Source organism: Sander vitreus, chromosome 16 (genome assembly GCF_031162955.1).
Source record: "Sander vitreus isolate 19-12246 chromosome 16, sanVit1, whole genome shotgun sequence".
NCBI lineage: Eukaryota > Metazoa > Chordata > Actinopteri > Perciformes > Percidae > Sander > Sander vitreus.
In genome coordinates, this window is record NC_135870.1 from 27,499,080 (window position 1) to 27,521,571 (window position 22,492).

Sequence of the window (22,492 nt, forward strand, 5' to 3'; positions counted from 1 at the left end):
TCAATATTGTTTTTCACTAACGACAAAACAACAAATTATCCGTGCATTTATATGGAACTAAGCTTTAGGAGCTTTCCATCTTTACTCTCCTCCCTGTTACGTTGCATTCGGAGATCGACTCTTTTTGACTGGCAAGATGGCAGCGACCGGAAATAAAAACAGTTAAAGTGAGTTGTTCAAAACCTTTCTTTTTAGTACACTCTGTGTACACAAACAATGTTCTCAATGCTCAAGTTCATGTGTAGAGCCCCTGGTGATACTTTGAGCAAAGTTTCATGTTGTGTCGAGCCTTCTTAGTGTTTTAAAAATAATGATTTTGATGCGATCATAGTAGTGCCCCTAGCAATCCCTTTCAAAAGGCCATTTGACCCAAAATGAAAATATGATAAATCTAAAAAGTGGAGTTTCCGTTACGCTTTAAGCTAAAAAAACACAAAATGGATAAAAAACTTGAACATGCCCTTCTTCAAAAATTTGCAAAAAATCAACCATTTACATGATCAAAAAGCTGAGACTGCAGGCCTCAGCACCAAAACACAGCAAAGCCTAATGGTAAACAGTGGTGGAAGAAGTATTCAGATGATTTACTGCAGTAAAAGAAGTAGAACGTGGCATGAAAAGACAAGACTCAAGTAAAGTACAAGTACCTCAACATTAGGACCTAAGTACAGCACTGGAGTAAATGTACTTAGTTACATTCTACCACTGGTGTTTGTAAAATTGTAAATAATTCTTTGTGTGAATTATGTACAGCCAAAATTATTTTCTTCCTGTATTGTATATACATGTGTACCCTTAGGGAATTATCTGTTTCAACTGTTATAAATTTATTTATTTAAAATAAATAAATTATCAAATAAGTTTAACTTATGTTTTTCATTTTTTTTTATGTTTTATGCCATTTATAATTTTGTAATATTGCTCAAAAGACATTTCGGAGCTATTCTGGCCATGGTTGTGCTTGTTAATTTGATATACCAGACTTGCAGATAGAGTGAAAATGAGCTCACAGTGAGTAATAATAATGTGACCGGAGCAAAAAACACTCAAAAATGGCTTTGTTTTCAGAGGCTGTTAAAGGGTCGCTTACTTTCAAGAAATTACTGTTTGCCTCACAATGTTACGAACACTCTTTCCATGAGACCATTTTTTTTAAATCTTTGCAAAGCACAAGCTTTCAAGTTGGGGAAACTACGGCGACAATAAACCTAGCTTAAGGCTCAGTCTTTACCGCAGTGGCCATGCTCTGCTCAAAACCGTGGCAATCCAACTAGAAGAACAGATGAAGGCTAATAATTAGAACTGCAAGCAGTTATGAGGGGGTCCAAGCCTCCCGTTGTGAGTAGCCCCCGACGACCCGGGGAGCACGCGAAAGCGGGACCCAAAGCGTAACGGTGGGGATGCAAACGTCAGGAAATATCGAGAGGTGTGAGCCGCAAGGTCTGCGGTACATTGCCGTTGCAAATATCCCATTAAAGGTCCTATGACATGCTGCTTTTTGAATGCTTTTATTTAGGCCTTAGTGGTCTCCTAATACTGTATCTGAAGTCTCTTTCCTAAAATTCAGCCTTGGTGCAGAATTACAGCCAATAGAGCCAGTCCCACAATGAGCTTTACTTAGGACGTGCCATTTCTGTGTCTGTAGCTTTAAATGCTATTGAGGAGGAGAGGGGGGGGGGGGGGCAAGGTGGAGGGTGGGGGTTGTGGCCTTGACCAATTGCCACTTTGCTTGTTTGTAAGCCATGATGTCTCTCTCTTTATCATGGGCGGGCCAAATTCTCTGGGCGAGCAAAGCAGAGAAAGGGGAGGTAACCTGCGATGTTTCACGCTTAAAAGTCTATGCGGAAATGGGCGTGGCCTATATCAGGAGATTCAGTTGGATCCAGGGAACACGAGGATATATGGTTTTTGAATGTGCGATGTACGGTTTGGGAGTTATAGGACCAAAAGCATTTTTTTCTGCTATAGCGCCACCTGGTGGTGGAAGTGGGTCAATTGTTGCGCATGAGGTCCTTGCGGAGTTCTGGACCAGTCCTGAAAATGGCACTACCCCACCATGTATGGTTTAGGCTGTAGCGGGAGTTTTAGGCGGAGAAGAATAATAATCCTTACGAAAACAATAGGGTTCCACAGCCCTGCTGTGTGAACCGCTTAGCTTTGCTACCGCGGTTCCTACAGCCTCGGCTTGGACCCCCTAATAATAATAATAATCTTATTACCACACCATGATGTCATTTGATGGAGTCGTGGTACAGAAAGAGCTACTGGGTCCCCAAAGATCCCAGTAACCTATTGTTTGTGTGAGTCTGTCTACATGTATGTTTGCACATCTGTACGTATGTTTGCACATCTGTACGTATGTTTGCACATCTGTACGTGTGCAGGTGAAACTGCGGAAGAAGGAGCAGCTGCTGGAGCGTCAATCCGAGCAGCTGAGTGTCTCCCACCGGGTGATCGTTGAGCAGGAGGAGGAGCTGGCTGAGGTGACTAAGGAGCTGAAAGAGACTGAGCGGGAGAACACAAGATTACGCCAATCCATGGAGAAGATGCTAGAGGAGACCGACTACAACAGGTAAATATTATACTAAGCACTTTTATAGTGCTTCACATGAGAAAGGGTGGGCAGGAAGTCATCTCTTTTTATTTTTATTTTTTTTTCTGTTCTTTTTCTTCTTTCTTTTTCACATGAGAAAGGGTGGGCAGGAAGTATCTTTTCTTTTTTTCTCACATTTACCTTTAGTTATAAGTTATTTGAATAAGAAATTAAATTAAAGCTGCAAGCAGCGTTGGACGGGCCCTCGCACCTCCTTGCACGTCAGGGTTACTGGCGCCTGTGTATTTGCGCGACCGTCGGACATCGCAAATCGTCACCAATGGAAAAAGGAACTCTCTGCTGAGTTCAATGATACCTCACACAATAGTCTACCTTAAACGGTTCAAAAGTCATAAAAGAGGGTGTGGCCTGAGTATGTGGGTGTGGTTAAAGTATAGGGGGCGGCTCAGTATCACATGTAGACCACACATAAGTTTCATGTAAATCGGATGATGTTTGTCATATAAGGCTGATATCCTGTTGCCAGCAGGGGGTGCTATGACCAAAAGTCAATTTTTGCCTATAGTTGTCCTCAGGCCTGGACCCTTGTCAAACATGAGAAATTTCGGGTAGATATGACAATGTACACTCAAGTTACAACAACTTCTTCGTTCATCGATAAATGGCCACACACTTCTTAGCGGAAATGGGCGTGGCCTATACCATCAGATTCAGCTTAATTCAAGGAACACGTGGATGTAAGGTTTTCTAATGTCCGATGTGTAATGTGGGAGTTAAAGGCAAAAAAACATTCTAGCGCCACCTAGTTGTTCACATTAGTGTAAGTGGTGAATCCAAATGTGGGTCCCATAGGCCACGCCCACTTTAACCAATCCGTACCTTACTGTAGGAGTGGCCTCAGGAGTGGCCCTAGATGGTACCCTCCAAATTTCGTAAAAATCAGATGAGCCATTCATGAGATATAAAGTTGTTATACTTGTAGCACCCCCTAGTGGCCGATTTTCGTAAAATGTGTAAGGGACCTCCAGAGGGTCAAGGCAAATAAGAATTTAAAGTTTTGCGTTGATAGCATTCATTTTGGTTGAGATATGGCAAAGTTAGTGTTTTCATACTTAGCTACACAAATTTGTTTTATCCTATAAAAATTATTTTGATAACTTTTTGTCAGGTCGGTCTGGAGATGCTACTTGCCAAATTTCGTGCAGATTGGTCGTACAGTCTAGGAGGAGTTTGGCAAAGTAGGTTTTCGATAAATCGCGATTTTCCACGCATAAAAGTAGAGGTGGAAATGGGCGTGGCCTATATCAGGAGATTCAGTTGGATCCAGGGAACAGGAGGATATATGGTTTTTGAATGTGCAATGTACGGTTTGGGAGTTATAGGGCCAAACGCGTTTTTTCTGCTATAGCGCCACCTGCAGGTGGATATGTGTTCTCCCAACCCTCGGGCTTGGACCCCTAACTTGAACTGCAATCAGTTATGACGGGGTCCAAGCCTCCTTGCGCCAGTCGCCCCTACGCGAGTCGCCCCCGACGACCCGGGAGCGCGCAAAAGCGGGACCCAAAGCGTAACGGTGGGGAGAGAAACGTCAGTAAATATCGAAAGGTGTGAGCCGCAAGGTCTGTGGTACATTGCCGTTGCAAATATATCATTAACATTAATTGAGTAGAAGGGCCAAAACTGGTCTACGTTGGCTATAGTGCCCCGCCAATGGCCGATCTTCGCCAAATTTGGTACAGAGCCTCAGAGCAGAATGCCGAACAAGCATCACAAGTTTCGTGTCAATAGCAATTACTACGGCAGAGAAATTGCAATTGCAAATGTCCCATTTGCATGCGTTGAATTATAGGCTAAAACACATAAACGTTGATTATAGCGCCATCTAATGGCCGATCTTCGCCAAATTGGGTACAGAGCATTGTAGTGCTAAATCACGATTTGTCGCGCATAAACGTAGGGGCGGAAATGGGCGTGTCATATATTCGGAGATTCAGGTGTATTCAGGGAACGCGTGGATATGTGTATTTTCATGTGCGATGTACGGTTTGGGAGTTATAAGGCCAAACACGTTCTTTCTGCTATAGTGCCACCTAGTGGTGGAAGTGGGTGAATTGTTTTTTTGTCTGAGGTCCTTGCAGGGATCTGGACCAGTCCTGAAAATGGCACCCCCCCCAGCATGTACGGTTTAGGCTGTAGCGTGACTTTTATCAACGGAAGAATAAGAAAAAGAACCCTAACAATAGGGTTCCACAGCTCCGCTGGATCTGTGAACTGCGTTGCATTGCAAACGCGGTTCACATCCCCCTCAGGCTTGGACCCCCCAAAACAAAACAAGAAAAAATACATGTCACTTGTATTGCACTATAAACAAAAAAATTAGCGCTGTCAGTTAAACGCGTTATTAACGGCGTTAACGCAAACCCACTTTAACGGCGTCAATTTTTTTATTGCGAGATTAACGTTCTTTTTGGCATAGCAAACTTTGTAGTTTTTCTCACATGCTGTTGCAACTAGTAACGTTAGAAAAACTACAACACCATACCAGGGGCGGATTGGCCATCTGGCAACTCTGGCAAATGCCAGTGGGGCCGGACCATTTTTTTTAATGTGGGCCGGTCAGATTCTTTTTTTTTTAATATACAAATAAATTGTCTTTACATGCCGACAGCATAGAGGACGGGTTTTTATAGCTTGCACGATTTCACTATGGTTATAATAATAATAAATAATAAATATAATAATTAAATATAATAATTAAATAAAAATATTAAGCCAAATGATCAGTAAAATGATCAGTAAAATCAGATCATCAGTATTAAATTGAGACGGCATCAGTATTAACGGCATCAGTATTAAATTGAGACAGTTTCATTACCGGTTAAAAACGTCTCGTTGTCACGTTAAATAGTAGTCCAGTTCAGTGTTTTGGTATAGTTGGTTTTAATGCCTGATGCGAAGTGTAGGCCTATAGGAGTATACATGAAAACCCTGAACAAGCAGCGTCGTTCTGCTCCGTCTTTCTGCTGTGCCCCATTCACATAGTGTCACGTTTTACACTATGTAGGTTAAACTCTGCAATTAATCCGCGGTTCACATGTATGCATGAACTGTGGTGGTCCATTACACTGTAGTCTCAATATCACTGATCATTTTTGATCAATAGAATATAGAAAACATTACACTTCATAACGTTTTGTATCCATAACATGATTGTGTTATTGTACAATTTAGCAGTAAAAGCAGTAGCCTATGTAAGTCAATCGTACATTTTTCAACTTGGGAGCAAAACGTGCCCAAAAATTTATCAGATTGCAGGAATTGAAGTCTTTTACCCTCAAAATTTCCTGGGGGAGACCAGACCAGACCCCCCCCTTGCTTTATGTGTTCCCCAAAGCCCAATTCTGAGCACAAACGGCATCAACAGAGACAGTATGTGTACATTTGTTATAAACGTGTGCTCTTTAAAAAGTAGTAAGCATTGTTTGCCAGTTACTTACATTAAATGTTTAAAAATCTGTTACATAAGCTACTGCTTATATTATTTCACCATCTGTACACAAATGTAATTAGTGAATGCATGTGTCCGTGGGTGGGACTGCATGGTAATGTGGGCTGGTGTGACTACAGTGCCAGGGCTGAATTTTGGTCCCAGTCCGCCCCTGCACCACACCGGATCTAGCTAGACCGGAAACAAAACAGGCACGCTGCACATACTTGTTTGGGCTTGCGAGCCGGCCAAAGAGTAGTAGGCTAACGTTACGTTTTGAGTGGATAGCGAGCGCGAGATGCCGAAATGGATGCCAAATTGTTCCATTGACAAGACCAAAGTGATCTGTGTGTTTTGTCGTTGTGAACTGAGCTATCATCGCAGCACGTCCAGTCTGAAATACCACTTGATGGCCAAGCACACAGCTGATGCGAATTCTCTGCCCCTTCGTCAAAGCCAGGCGACAAAAGCACAAAGCAAGCCAATCCACTTTTCCATGTTGATAAGAACATTAAAATGAGAAAAAATAATTGGAGAAAAAGAAATGGACATTTAGAATAGATAAAAATGTGCGATTAATTGCGAGTTAACTATGACATTAATGCGATTAATCGTGATTAAATATTTTAATCGTTTGACAGCACTAAAAAAAATATATATATATATATATATATATGTGTGTGTTTTAATAGCACGTAATCCAGCATTTTTGCAACATGGATTTTTCACATGGGTTTTTTCTGCTTGACTTCCATTTCCATGTAACTCAATTGGGACTGATTTCCTACTCTGAGATTCTTGATGAATATAGTACTGATCTTTAAGACAAGACATAGTCAAAGGTCTGGTTTTCAGTCCTGGCCCCTATGATTTAGAGCTATGCTATGTTCATTTTAGCTATGTTTATGGAAAAACATTTACAGTTAGGATGCATATTGGAACAAGTGTAAATCCAGGGTCATAATATTCAGGATAAAGAAAAGCTGTCTGATGCCGCTCCAGTGGAAAAAATTCAATTTGTTAGTTGGAATTTAGATCCTGTTTCTACATTTTTTTCCCCTAATTTGACACTTTCGTCTTTTATAATCTCAAAACAACAAAGCCTAACAGTTTTCTAACTAGGATCTCAATATAATTCATTTCAATTTTATTTCAATTCAATTTTATTTATAGTATCAAATCTAGGGCTATCAAAATAACACGTTCATTTCGATTAATTAATCTGAGAAAAAATAGCGCAGATTAATCCATTCCATGTTGACGTTTGACCCGGAGCCGTTCTAGCCACCATTCGACTGTAAAATGAAGGAGGGAGACGAGAATGTGCTGCCTGGATCATTAATTGGAACATTTACTACAAAATCTTCCTGCCAACCCTGGCTACTGAAATCTGGTGCCAATGATATGTCTGCGCTTCTCTCTGATGCTCTGAAACAGACCATACAGGCAACACAAACATCGCTGCACGTGACGCTAGTTAACACTATACTCGACAGCAGCTAACGTTAGCCTACCTCTAGCTAGTAGCTGGATTAAAAACAGTTAAAATGCTGACAGCTAACACTAAACGGTGTACAGTTTGACTATGTTTTACTGTAGAGGATTCAACACCGGTATGTAACAATCTGCAACTGCCGTCGGAAAAACAACACAGACGGTGCGTTCATTGAAACTGGTAAACTACAGCCTCGTGGTGCATTTGAAGTTATTGTAAATGTCCTTTTCCCATCTGGTGGTTGTTTTTGTCGTTCAACAGCAATTTACTAGTGAAATAAGTTATTGTTATACATTATTATTAAATCATTTAATTTTGACCATATGGTCTTAGCAATAACAAGCCATTCTTTAATGTCACCAACTGTTGTTTAGTACCCTTTTTTGTTCTTTTCTTTTTTTACTTTCTTAAAAAGTATCGGTTCAGGCACCATTAATTATGTATGCGATTAATTTCGATTAATTAATCACAGAGTATGTAATTAATTAGATTACATTTTTTAATCGATTGACAGCCCTAATCAAATCATAACAAGAGTTATCTCGAGACACTTTACAGATAGAGTAGGTCTAGACCACACTCTATAATTTACAAAGCCCCAACAATTCTAGTAATTCCCCCAAGAGCAAGCATTTAGTGGCGAGGAAAAACCTCAGCAGACCCAGGCTCTTGGTAGGCGGTGTCTGACAGTGCCGGTTGGGGATGTGATGAACAGTGGCAATAATAGTCACAATAAAGATAATGGAACAGTGACTACAAATGGTAGTCGTAGTAGTTCATGTCATAGCAGGGCACTGCAGGGCGTTACAGGATGTAGCGTGGCACAGCAGAGCATAGCAGGACGCAGCAGGACACTGCAGGGCACCGCAGAGCGTAGCAGGTAGTGCAGCAGGACCATGGCGACAGCTGCATCCAAGATCTTGGTGCCATCCTAATCCAAGGAAATATGCTGGGCGAAAAGAAAAACATAAGGACTCCGGGGAGTAAACTCCCCAGAGCTAGGTTAGTAACAAGCATTTCTGGGACAAGGATGCACACAAATGGAAACAAATGGAAAGAGGAGAGAGCAGCTCAGTGTGTCAAAGGAAGGAAGTCCCCCAGCAGTCTAGAACTATAACAGCATAACTAAGAGAGACAGGTTAAGGAGAGGAGCCTGGTCGGGCTAGAACGCTCCCCAACCAGATCGGGCTGTACTGGCCTGCCTCCCTCTACTTTTATTATATTATTGATTATATGGTAGATGAATCTGACGACTATGAAGAGAAGCAGGTGGGCCAGGCAGACGCTGCAACTCCTCACTCCCTAACTATAAGCTTTATCAAAGAGGAGGGTTTTCAGTTTATTCTTAAATGTGGTGACGGTGTCTGCCCCCCAAACCCAGACTGGGAGCTGGTTCCGCAGGAGAGGAGCCTGATAGCTGAAGGCTCTGGCTCCCATCCTACTTTTAGAGACTCTAGGAACCACAAGTAGCTCTGAATTCTGGGAGTGTAGTGCTCTAGTGGGACAATAAGGTACTAAGAGCTCTTCTAGATATGATGGTGCTAGACCATTTAGCACCTACCTAAATCAGACCAACGCTGATTGGTCGGTCATTTGGCGAACGGCTCCAAAGTTTCTCTGTCTCAAGATGCCAGACTGATCTGCGAGTGGAAAACTGGAGATTGCGAGATCAGGACGGTCTCACGAGGCTACTGGAGGCCAGGGCAATGCCATCCAGGGAGGTGTTTGGGGCCCAGCACAATAACTTCAGTTTTGTTTGAGTTTAACATCAGAAAATTGTAGGTCATCCAGGATTTTATATCTTTAATGCATGCTTGAAGTTTAGCTGACTGGTTTCGTCTGGCTTTATTGACATGAATAATTTGGTGTCATCCGCATAACAGTGAAAGTTAGTGTTTCCTTATAATATTGCCTAGAGGAAGCATATATAAGGAGAATAGAATTGGTCCAAGCACTGAGCCTTGTGGAATGCCATGGCTAACTTTAGCGTACTTGGAGGATTTATTTATTATTTATTTATAGTATCAAATCATAACAAGAGTTTTCTCAAGACACTTTACAGATAGAATAGGTCTAGACCACACTCTGTAATTTACAAAGCAATTCCAGTAATTCCCCCAAGAGCAAGCATGTAGTGCAACAGTGGCGAGGAAGAACGTCCTTTTAGGCAGAAACCTCGAGTGGTGAGGAAAACGTCCTTTCATAAACTACATGTTGTCTATGTATTAGCTCATATATTCCTGTCTACATGTAAGAATATTGATTGGTATGATCATATTAAGACAAAGTTTGTTAATCTGTTTGTTTCTGTCTTGTCTTGCAGACAAGATGGAGACAGTATGCAACAAGACACAGATGTTCTGCACAGGAAACTGACAGAGGCTGAGGTGGATGGGACAGCAGTTGCCAAGCAAGTCTCAGACCTGCGAGAATCTGTTTCCAAACTGTGTGGTGCTAATGGCAGTGTGAGTATTAACTAAATAGTTGGCACTTATATTGTGCCCTATCGAGAAAAAAAGTTGTCTGTCTTAATGACTTTCTCTGGAGCAAAGAACAGCACATTTAGTTTTCAGAAATAATATTGATATTATATGATGGTGATGATTAGTTCCCACACCCTTCTTTGGTTAACCTTTGTTCCTCGCCGTCTTTTTGCTTGCTGGTGAAGAGGCTGTCTGGCTCTGAGTCTTCAGTCTTGGCTCATCAGCAGGAGCTGTTGCTACAGAAGCTGGAGACATTTGAGGCCACAAACCGAACTCTGCGGCACCTTCTCAGAGAACAGCATGGGTCCCAGGTGTGTAATGCATCTTCAAAACACTGTCTATATCTTCTAATACACCAGAGAGTCAGATGTACAACTGGATACATAGGGTCATTTGGATATGCGATGCTAACAGATTAATTTTCTTGATTTTTCTCTTTGATTTTACAAATACATTTCTGTCCCATATTGAATGCCTCTAGAAGAACAGTCTGAGGGGACTGTGCGTTTTTGGCTTACTCAGTGAACCTGACAAATAAAGACACTTTTTTTAGACTGCAAAAAGCAAAGTTGGATTTCATCAATCAATATTTCCATAAAGCTTAAAATACATTGCCTGTAACCCCTAGATTCCACCAGGGACGTCTGTGCGGCGTTCCGAGAGCAGATGCTTGTGATTCCACCAGCCACGATGCAGCGCGTTGTAAAACTCCGCAAAAAATACACTCCAGGTCTATTTTTGACAGAACTGCGGGGCATTCAACATGGCCGGCAGGGAGTGGAAGGGCTAGAGTGTCCGGTCCATTTTCAAAATAAACACCCTGTACAGACTCCCTGTTGTATATCACATCACTACACTATTTTAACAACTAAAACATCGTCACGAAATCTTTGATTCATGTCGTTCATAACTGGACTAAAAGGAAGAAACTATTAAACTATGTAGACTTGTTACTTTATGGTACAAGCACAAATATCCAGGAAAAATTACAAAACAACGAAATCTGCAAGTTGGGCAGGCAAAAAAGCTTGTGAGACGCTCCCGGTTTAGTATGACGTATGGTCGACGATGGAACACAACCACGGCACGGCTGGAATGCAGCGCTTCTGCACCTGGTGGAGTTTCAGGGTCATACAACCAGAGATGTTAAGGGGTATAGTTACTATCTATAAATGGTATAAAAATGCCTCTGACAGTTGACAAATTTTTATTATATATATACACACACACACACACACACATCTCATGGTAATATTGTCATAATGTCAACTCCTGGTGCCTAAATAGCTGTCTTTTGTGATTTTCAGCAGCAATATAATATGTTATATATATCTCAGTACTGTGCAAAAGTCTTAGGCAGGTGTGTAAAAAATGCTGTAAACTAAGAATGCTTTCAAAAATATAAATGATTGTTTATTTTTATCAATTTACAAAATGCAAAGTGAGCGACCAAAAAAACATCTAAATCACATCAATATTTGGTGTTACTACCCTTTGCCTTCAAACCAGCATCAATTCTTATAGGTACACTTGCAAAAAGTCAGGGAACGTTGAGGATCGTAGACGCAGTGGTCGGCCAAGGAAACTTAGTGCAGCAGATGAAAAACGCATCAAGCTTATTTCCCTTCGAAATCGGAAGATGTCCAGCAGTGCCATCAGCTCAGAACTGGCAGAAACCAGTGGGACCCAGGTACACCCATCTACTGTCCGGAGAAGTCGGGCCAGAAGTGGTCTTCATGGAAGAGTTGCAGCCAAAAAGCCATACCTCCAACATTGAAACAAGGCCAAGCAACTCAACTATGCACGAAAACATAGGAACTGGGGTGCAGAAAAATGGCAGCAGGTGCTCTGGACTGATGAGTCATAATTTTAAATATTTGGGCTGTAGAGCGGTACAATAATGAGTGTCTGCAGGCAACAGTGAAGCATGGTGGAGGTTCCTTGCAAGTTTGGGGCTGCATTTCTGCAAATGTAGTTGGAGATTTAATGGTGTCCTCTATGCTGAGAAATACAGGCAGATACTTATCCATCATGCAATACCATCAGGGAGGTGTATGATTGACCCCAAATGTATTCTGGTCATTAAGAACTATCTTCAGCGTAAAGAAGAACAATAAGTCCTGGAAGTGATGGCATATCCCCCACAGAGCCCTGATCTCAGCATCATCGAGTCTGTCTGGGATAACATGAAGAGACAGAAGGATTTGAGGAAGCCTACATCCACAGAAGATCTGTGGTTAATTCTCCAAGATGTTTGGAACAACCTACCTGCCGAGTTCCTTCAAAAACTTCGTGCAAGTGTACCTAGAAGAATTGATGCTGTCTTGAAGGCAAAGGGTGGTCACACCAAATATTGATTTGATTTAGATTTCTCTTCTGTTCATTCACTGCATTTTGTTAATTGATGAAAATAAACTAGTAACACTTCCATTTTTGAAAGCATTCTTAGTTTACAGCATTTTTTCATACCTGCCTAAAACAGTACTGTGTATATATATTATTATTATTTTTATTTTTTATTTTTTTTAAGCAGAATGACTAACTTTCATGCCTCTTGATGTTTTGAGCAGATGGAGTCAATCCAAGCATCAGAGCAGAAAGACGCATTACTCAAGAGACTGGTTGACACAGAGGCAGAAAATGCTGTGAGTGTGATAGAAGGCCTAATTCTACTTTATTTAATTTTAATTAGCCAAAATGATAGCTATCATATATTTTTCCCATGTATTGTGTATTTTTTATTTTCGAGTAAAACACATTTTCCCTGTGTATGAACTGCTCTTTAAATAAAGCTTGCCTAACTTTTTCTTTTACAGCATCTTGTAGTGAAACTTCAAGAGAAGCAAAGAGAGATTAATCAACTCTCCAAAGTTATAGATACTGAAAAGGTACTGTGAGCATGGCTGTCAGTATTTGGATGCTTTTTACTGTAAATACAGCTTTGTTAAACTGTGAAGCTGTCTGAAAAAGGTTTCCAAAACGAACCTATATGTTACTGAGGCATTTAATCCTTTTGCTACAGTATGTAGGTCAAAGCAGAATATATGTTTGTCCCTAATTTAAATTCTGCTGTATTTTGGTAATGCAGGACAATGCCAAGAGCACAGCTGATTTGTCCAAGAGTCTGGAGTCAACAAGAGCTCATTTACAAGGACAGCTCCGGAACAAAGAAGCTGAGAACAACCGTCTTACTGTGCAGATAAAGGTTTGTCATAGGACCTGTCTGTGATAGCATGTGCCATCATGTGTGATTATCTGTTGTTGTTGGTGTGTATTATAATTATGTAGTTGGTAAAAGTTAGTTATTTTGTCACCAAGGCGACTGCAGTCAGACTCATTGGCCCTCATTTATGAAACGTGCGTACGCCGATTCCTATGCAAAGCAAGGCATTTATCAATTTGAACGTGATCGTAGGCTGCGATTAAAATCTCACGTCTGGTCTGAACTCGTGTACACAAGTTTTCGAGTCAGTGTGGACTTGCGGTGCAGCATATAATCAGTTTAACAGAGAGAGAGAGGAGAAAGAGAAATCATCAGTTGATCACTTATCAGCAATGGCAGATTTGGCTCTTATAGAGGACCTCTATGCGCCGGTAACAGTGCACACGTACGCGCACGGGCCTCGGTCAAGCGCTCCATCGGATTTATTAAGGGCAGATGGCTCTGTCTTGCATCAGCGATATCAACCATACACGGCAGAGAAAGTCTGCAACATAGTTTTAGCCTGTGGGGTTCTGCACAACATCGCGCAGGAAAACAGGGTGCCATAAATGTAGAGATGGAGCCAGATGACTCTATGCCCAGAGAGCAGTGTCCAGCACAGCCCCACTGGGGCTATATGAAGGAGACAGGATATTATTCCTCGCTTTTAGAAGGTATAGTGTTATGTTTGGCAATGATATTCAATACAGGAAGACAATGCACAACATTTGTATTTATTCTTCAGGTTTTTGTTTCTCTTTTAAAGTTTTTTCGGCTTGTTTTTCCAGCCCCTCGGCTGTCAGGAGACAGGGTCGGGGTGGTGGTCCAGCACGGGGGGCGGAGGACACTCGCTCTCCCTCACAGCTGTTGCCTGGTTCTGACTCATGAAAAAAACACAAGAAAAATAAAAGACACTGCATAAACTCCGCTACTGTGTGTTTATTTAAATATAGGTACACCATGTAGGCCTAAGATATTGCAATATAAGCCTGTATATTACTATTAGGACGCATACATATGTCAAGGATGTACATTAAATAAACTTCAGCTGGAGTCTGATTTACTACGGCAACACTGTTGACTGCATCAGTGATCTCTTTCCATTCCGCATTCTTTCTACAGCCTTAAATACCAGTTTTCAGGCTGCCAAATAGTACACACGTTAGTGCAAATGAACCTGAGATATCAGGGTTTCAATCTCCACCTCTGAAAAGTGCCGCTTCTCAGCCGGATTACGTCTCGCCATGTCATAAATTGTAGGGGCGAGGCCTCAAAACCGAGAATATATTGGGGCGTGATATTTAAATTACGATCGTTTCCAGCCGCTGCATTTATCAATGTACGACCATCCTTACGCTCCGATTGGTGTGATACGAACGTTTCATGAATCACACGGTAAGCCTGTCGTAAGAAGATATCTGCGCTCATATCTGCACTGGTTTCTACGTTAGGTTGATAAATGAGGGCCATTGTTTCAATATGTCTCAATATGTCTGATAATCTGCTGTACAAATAGAAAGCACAAACAATGAACCCAACTGTAATCCTTGGGTTTGTCCTTTTCATTGGTTCAGAATCTGGAGCGAGCAGCCAACCAGCAGAAGGCAGAGATGGAGCATCTGATGACGCAGCTGATGAGGCTGAGGCAGCAGGCCAGTGCAGGCCGAGAGGCTATGAAACGAGCCACACGAGCCCAGAAACAGCGAGCTGAGCGCAGCGAGGACACTGCAGGCCAGTTGAGCGTCCAGCTACTGGACATGGTAGGGACATGTCAGAGCAGGCAGGCTGTTCAACTAAAGCTTTATATTGATTAGTCACGACACACAGGCATGTTAGGTTAATAAAATTACTATTACTAACTATAACGTCCTCACTAAGTGCTTTTGTCAATTATTAAATTACTGGCCATATGTTAAAGAAACACTTATTTAGTTATTCCTCTTGAAAGAGATCTTAAAGCCCTATCACACACCCCCACTCTTCTTTAGCACTGGTGTCTGTAACAGAATCAAGTAAAAACATTAAACTTTTTTTAACAGGAGAAGCAGGTTATCGATGCACGGTTGGCAGCTGAGACCTGGCAAAGTCGCCATGCCCAAGAAGTGAAAGACAAGAGTAAACTGGAGATTGAACTTTCACTGTTGAACAGGTAACTACAGCTCTGTTACAGCTCCAGCTGCAGACAAGTATAAATATAACTATGAAACTAGTGATTTTGCACCAATTTTAGTTTGCATGGAGGAGCTATTTACAGCTGAAAGACGGCTAAGTAATGGCGTGCAGGCAAAGAAAGCTGTGGTGACCGTTTGGAAAATAATTAAAGGTGAACTATTATGCTTTTCCGTATTTTCTGTCATATCTCTGTTATAAAGTCGGATTTTCATGTTAAACATAACCAGAGCTTCAAATAATGAGGTAAATGTATTTCAGAGAAACCCCGTAAGCTAAAACGTTCAGATTTCCCACTGTTTTGAATGCTCTGGTTTCAACAGTTTTTTTCTACTCTTGGCTTGGTGCAGCCTTCTCCGGCCTTCTATGATTGGTCATCTGCTCCAGGTAGCCAGGACTGGAGTATTTTCTTTTTTAAGCTACTGCAGTGTTAACATTGCTGCATGTAGCTACATGCTAAGGGCAGTGAAAGATGTAATCTTGGCTGCCAATGTTGTTAATTTCTTCCCAATTTCGGGTCACATTGGTTCAGAAGCCTTGGTGTTTTTCACGGTACAAAGTTCTGCTGTATACTTCATTGAAGCTGGACACCGACTGTATGGAGATGGAGAAAAAAGCGAGATGCAGACTACTGACCAATCAGAGCAGACTGGGGTTTTTCAGGAGGGGGGCTTAAAGAGACAGGCCTGTCCCTTCAAGCCCCCCTCCTGACTGAGATTTTTTTTGCTTACGAAGGTTCCTAACGTAGTAAAATGACCCGTAAGTAGATAGGTGGCTGCCATGATAAGAGCCGCTCAAATTGTCTAAGTAATAAGGAAAGGTGCTTCAATGCTTCCTTTGGTACCTCCTTTAGCATAGGCTACACTGGACCATCCTTTAAGAAAGGAAAGGAGATAATTGCCGTCCCACAAGTCCTTTCAGCAGCATAATTTAAAGCGACGCATCACCATTTGAGACATTGCAACACATCTAATAATAATGATACTGTGTACTTCATGGCGCTGTTTGAATGGTTTAATAAACCGGTTAATGCAAGAACTCTTTCTCTCCAACGCCTAAAATTACAGTGAGCATGTGTTTACAGAACTATAAATGAATGGATCCCTGAATCCAAAGTTACACAGCACACCAGACATTGGTTAATTTTTAGCCTAGAGCAGTGTCTGAAACAAGTTCACCTATTTGCCCCTCAGTAGCTTTTTTCAATATATGTTTTGTTTAAAGTCACTACAGATATGACTACATTATTCTGGCCATGTGTGACTGTGAAAGTATTAATTATTATGTGAGAATGCGTGGATCGGCTCTGGCGGCATACCTTAAATCATCCACCCACACCAACCCAAATAAGTTATTTTCACTCCCTCTCTACAGTCTCTGTAGGTTATTGCTTTTTAAATACTGTATTGTAGTGATGTATGAGTGTTTTCTTTAAAGATTTACTGTAATGATTAGGAGGCTACTTTCAGTAACTGTAAACGTCATGTGTGCAGTAAGGCCGGTTACACACTGGATGCGCCGCGTGAGCGTGTCAGCTGCGTGGCGTGTCCGTTTATATTTCGGCTCCCATGTTAACAGGTTAGAGCTTACACACTGCCTGCGTGACACGCGCGTCTCAGGCGCAGCTCAAGCCGCGCCGAAAATGTGTGCCTGCTAGAAATAGAACCAACGCCTATTTGTCACGGGACACACAAGTGTGTTGGAAGCGTTTCCAGGCGTTTCCAGGCAAAATAGAATAGAAAAAGATGTTTATATGTCGTTTAGACACAAATACATATTAATAAATGACATGTTGATGTTTGAAAGTCTCTAGGTTTTGATATAAATGCAGTATAAATGTAATTTAAAAAAAAAAGTATAATAAATTATAATAATAATAATTATAATAAAGATTTTCTAATATTGCACCTGTCAATACTGAACAAAATATTCTGTAGCCTATTTTCCCGTCAATACTGCCGACGTTGTCTTTGCTGTAATCAAATCAGTATATATTTATGTTTAACATGGTATTTCATTTTATTAATGGGAAACATACATGTGTCCAGACAAGGCTAGCAGCAGCAGCACCGCGTCAGACACGTTTCTGGTGTGTAAAGACAGAAAAATCCATGCAGCCGCCACGCAGCTGACACGCAACAGAAACGCCACGCTCACGCCATGCAGGCAGTGTGTAACCGGCCTAATGCCGCTGCATTTACTTAATTAAAGCATGTAAACATGTTCTAGTACAAACACAAAACACAAGTATGAACCTGAAAATGCTATATAATTGATCACCTTTAAATAATCCTATAAATCTTCATAAAACATTTTTCATTAGCTTTTTGTAAGGTTTTCAAATATGAAATTGGCCGTGGTGCTGCAAAATCACAGTTTGACTCAGTTTAAATAGTGCACTGTCAACATTATACTTATTAGTATTTCAGTCAAGAGATACTTAATTGAAAATGTGCTTAAAGTAATTCAATTAATGTATGACACTGAAATGAAAGCTGACAACAGCAGAGAAAGGAACAGTATTCAAATTTGACAGCAACGAAATGATTGGCGAACGCCCTCAGTCAACTGATTCAGTTGGAAACAGGAAAAGGAGAGAAAGAGAGAAAATAGATAAATAGAGTAGGCATGAAGACAGTCTTCCTGATTTGAGTACTTTGCCAGGTATTTATATTTTTGGTTGTCTCTGGATAGTGTCACAACTGTGCAAGATGCAGTCAGGAAACTTTACAGGTGTGTGGTTACGATCAAAATGAAGATGGGTGTGGTCCAAGTTGGCCATTGGCCCCCCCACTTTACGCCCCTGGCCCAATTTGACATCACGGGCGGTGCGATCTCATCAGATCAGGACATGCCTGGCAGATGCTTTAGCCACCCTATACCCGACCATTGAGCAATCTGATTGATGGAAAGTGTTTCAAATAATGCATGAAGCTCCAATTGTCATGAAATCAATATACCGGCTGCAACTAGAGAAAGATTTTGACTTTTTTAGATGCAATTAACCCCTACTGCTGGTTCACAACTCCACCATTTTGATTAAATAAATGAAAATATGACAGCTGTTGTGTTATGTGATGCAGCCATATAGCAGAGCTGACGGAGCAGCTGCAGAGTACAGGGAATAAAGGCCGAGCGGAGAGAGAAGCCCTGCTGGATCACCTGCATGGACTGACCACAGAGAGCACTGCTGCTAAACTAGAGAACCAGTCTCTCAAGGTAACACCTAACAGTCCACAGAAAGCTGTAATTCACTTTAAAGTGAGAACACATTTGTTGAATGGTAACCTGACCATACCCTGATCCAAATTTCTACGTATCTGTTGTGCTTCTGTCTCTTGGATAATATCCTTCCTATCCCCATTTTTCATTCCAGTAGACTTACATTGATTTATATTACATTAGGCTGGATGGACTGTCCTGTTAATTTGATAACTGATGACATATAATGTGTTCCTGTCAGGCTACAGCGTCTGCAGTGGAGGAGAAGCTGGCTTTGTCTCAGTCAGAGCTCCAGCAGGTCAAAGCTTCAATCCAGCAATATGAAAGCCTGCTGGACAGCTATAAGATCCAGGTATCTGAAGCGTACTGTACTACTAGGAATGCATGCAACAGTATGAGATAGCACAGCAGATTACAGTCCCATAGACACTTTTAATGTTCATGAAAAGTCTGAAGCCGAAAGCTGAAACCTTTCTGTTAACCAACGCTGCACAGGTTGGAAAAACTCGGGCCGAAGCAGATGAGTACCATGCTCAGCTGGCTCAGGCGGAGCGGGAGGCCCAGGCAGTGCGCAGGGAGTTGGAGCAGGAAGTAGAGGAGGTGCGCAGAGAGCTGCTGGGGCGGCTAGCGGAGCTGGAGTCTCTTCCCGAAGCCTTACGACGCTCCGAACTCCAGCTGCAGGAGGCTCAGGACAGGGAGCGCAGCCAGGATAGACGCAGCATGGAGCTTAGCACAACCCTGACTGATATCCGCATGAAGGTCACAACAATTCTTTGCATGCAAGCTCAAGATTGCATCACAAAATAACGATTTCAATTCCAAGTTAAAGTGCTAATTTGAAAATGAATCAGATATTACAACAGCAGTCCCCCTACAGGGGGCCCAGAGTTATAACAGGGGGGGCGCAGCAACACTAAATAAATATATATGCTTATATATATGACTAATGCTTGGTTCTGCTACACTGCTAGGCATGGCATGTGAAGCAGACGTTAACATTGCCAAAGCAAGTGTAAAAACAAAACAAAAATAAATAAAAAGTGTAAACAGAGCTGTGTAACATTGTCATCAAATATATAAATAGGTTAATTAGGCCAATATATACACACAGTATTACAACATAGATTTTGAGAAGACGATATGCCAAATTCAAACACTAGCCTCCATACAACAATTTTCATTGTAATGTGTAATACCAAATCAGATTTGGAAGTTTTGATGAATGCTTATGGTACAAAAGAAAATTGTTTTATGGAACTAAATGAGAAGTAAGCCCTATGCTTTCAGCAAAAGCATAGCCATTGGCAAAAAAATAAATGGACACTAGGGTCATAGCATTTATGGAAAGTGTGGTTTGAATTTTAAATTCCAGTAGCACTAAAAACAACTTTGTATGTGATATAGGCTACTATATATTTACAACAAATGTATTGTTAAAGTTAACTTTTGCCAATAAATGTATTTCAGCTGGCATTAAAGATGTTTTTGAAGTACAACATCCATCTTGCTAGAACCTTTAGTCAGACTTCACACATGCAATTAGTTTTAGTAACAGCTCTAAGTAGGACATTGAATACTTGGATATACAGTCCAAGTCATCTGATAAAGGACTTGTCTATTGTGTTTAGGTGGAGACCCAGGACAGCCAAGTAGAGCTTCTAAGACAGAACAACAAGGTGCTGCTGGAGGAGAAAAGACAGCTTCAGCAGCGAGTGGAGAGTTTGGAAAGGTCAGTTACCACTTCTGCTTTTTTCCACTGGCTTTGGCGCTTTGTGTTACGGTAAGACGATGATTTAAACGTGGGGTATACTCGCCGCAGCCGAGCTGTCGAGCGCCAGTGTGACGTCATGGGAGCGCCGTAACTTTTTATACTCGCATGTGGTGGTCGCGACACTAGTTGCAGTCTTCTCCTGAACAGAGGTGGCGCTAATGAGGAAAGGCTAGCGACTTTGCTATTTCTACGGACTAGAAGAAGAAGAAGAAAAAGGTAAACAACAGCTGAACTGGCAGCAGCATTGACGTCAATGCTTCGATTTGATTCGATGACCTACTTCATCGGATCAAGCCTTTCATTCGCCATAAAAGAACTCATCTTAACCCAGTAAGTTTACAAGAGAGACTTGCAGTCCTTGAGAGTCCTGGCATCCAGTTGCTCTCGAGCTCGTTCATGCTTCCTGTTTCCGCTTTGTCGCATACGCTGAAAAAAATAGAGCACTCTCAGGGCTCGACATTAACTTTTTGAGGCACTAGTCCTTTGGACAAGTACATTTACGTTTCACTTGTCCATGCACAAAAGTCACTTGTCCAGGTAAAGATTTATCATTTTATATTTTTTTTGTGTGTTTTGCTAATGCAGAATTCGAACAAACCATTGAAAGCATCCAAACACTATTAACATTAATAAAATTCAGTAGAAACAAACGTGTCCCAACAATAGATTTCCCCTTCAACAAGAAAGAAGGATCTCCAGACTCATAATACAAAGTAATACGTTGCACGGTGCAAGTGGTGACTTGAACTTATATTATATCTAAAATAATTTTGTAGACATAACAATGGATTTTGCCACTAAATGTTAATGTGTTAACGTTTTTTTTTTCTTTCTACAATTTCACTTTCTACCCGACAGAGGCTGATTTACCAAGGGATCCTTTAAAAGGTGTAGCTACTTTACAGTTGATTATTACCTGATATTTAATCCGGCAAGTCGCGGAGCTGAGGTTTTACAATAACTGACTGAAAAACAAGCAGCGGAATAGTAACATTACGAGGCAGAGAGCCAGCCGCTAAATGAGTCAAATTGACTTCATGCTTCATCCACACAAAACACACTGCTATCGCCACAAGTGACATCTGTATTCGGCTCGTTTTCTGTGAACGATGTGGCGATGGGGTAACGTTAAGGCGGAGTTAGCAAGCTAATGTTAATTAACTAACACCGGCTGGCTGGCTTGCTGGTTCCGCCGTGCTTTTATGCTGCATCGCTTACAGAGAATGAGCTGAACAGTTAGTGGTCCGTCCGACGTTAGCGGTCCGTCCGACGTTAGCGGTCCGTCCGACGTTAGCGGTCCACTGACCCACTGCCGCTGGGTCTAACGTTAGCAGTCCACTGCCCCGGATTGTGGGGAAATCCGGTAACATAGACGTAATGAGTGGCAAATAACGTGAAGTAACATGGCATTTTATTTTGTTTTATTTGAGTTTTAACTTGTCCAGTGGGGCAAGTAAATTTCTCTTCCACTTGCCCTACAAAAGAATCCACTTGTCCCGGACAAACCTTAATGTCGTGCCCTCTGGTCGCACACTCAAAATCCTGGTGCGCCAGCGAGATCTATGTCATTTTGATGTCAAATTGGCGCGCGTGAGCTCAGCTACGGCGACTGTTAAACGGCCTTTAAGTTGAGGGCAACTACACTCGTTATCGTAAGTGCAGTACAAAGTTAAGGCCAATATATAGTACTTCATCAAACCTTAAGTGAATGCGTGTCCCAAGCCAGGATGGGAAATTAACTTTTTACAAAGTGAACATCAACCAGCCACTAACAGATATGTTCAAATTTGATTCATTCAATTGTAAATTATTATTTTGTGTTTTAAATCCACCAGCCATTTTCATATTATACCAGCATTTGCAGCATTCCTGCTTTTTTGTAGGGTTACTAGGAACACTTAACCCAAAGCAGTTTTATTCTCCCTGAAACAAGTTTTCTTTATTTTTTAAAGAATTATACAAAAAAAATCAATCAGCAATTTTCACTGTCTCCCGCAATTTCATCGCAACAAAAATACAGAAGACATTGCAACTTTTATCGCAATTCTTTTTTTTTTTTTTACAAAAGCTGCCGCAAAATCAGGCATTTTTGGTTGCAACAATCTCAAA

The 22,492-nt window shown here is 41.4% G+C and overlaps 1 protein-coding gene across 5 annotated transcripts in view; it reads left to right on the forward strand.

Annotated features, from left to right (window-relative positions):
- Nucleotides 1-22,492, forward strand: part of odf2a (outer dense fiber of sperm tails 2a) — a 57,100-nt gene that overhangs the window by 21,745 nt on the left and 12,863 nt on the right. For all 5 annotated transcript variants that reach the window (XM_078270918.1, XM_078270917.1, XM_078270916.1 and 2 more), the window contains 12 exons: nt 2,385-2,572; nt 9,860-10,001; nt 10,205-10,330; nt 12,590-12,664; nt 12,836-12,907; nt 13,108-13,224; nt 14,796-14,981; nt 15,261-15,370; nt 18,474-18,609; nt 18,854-18,964; nt 19,108-19,371; nt 20,241-20,341. In XM_078270918.1, coding sequence (XP_078127044.1) covers nt 2,385-2,572; nt 9,860-10,001; nt 10,205-10,330; nt 12,590-12,664; nt 12,836-12,907; nt 13,108-13,224; nt 14,796-14,981; nt 15,261-15,370; nt 18,474-18,609; nt 18,854-18,964; nt 19,108-19,371; nt 20,241-20,341 — 1,628 coding nt within the window. The remainder of the gene's footprint in view (nt 1-2,384; nt 2,573-9,859; nt 10,002-10,204; nt 10,331-12,589; nt 12,665-12,835; nt 12,908-13,107; nt 13,225-14,795; nt 14,982-15,260; nt 15,371-18,473; nt 18,610-18,853; nt 18,965-19,107; nt 19,372-20,240; nt 20,342-22,492) is intronic.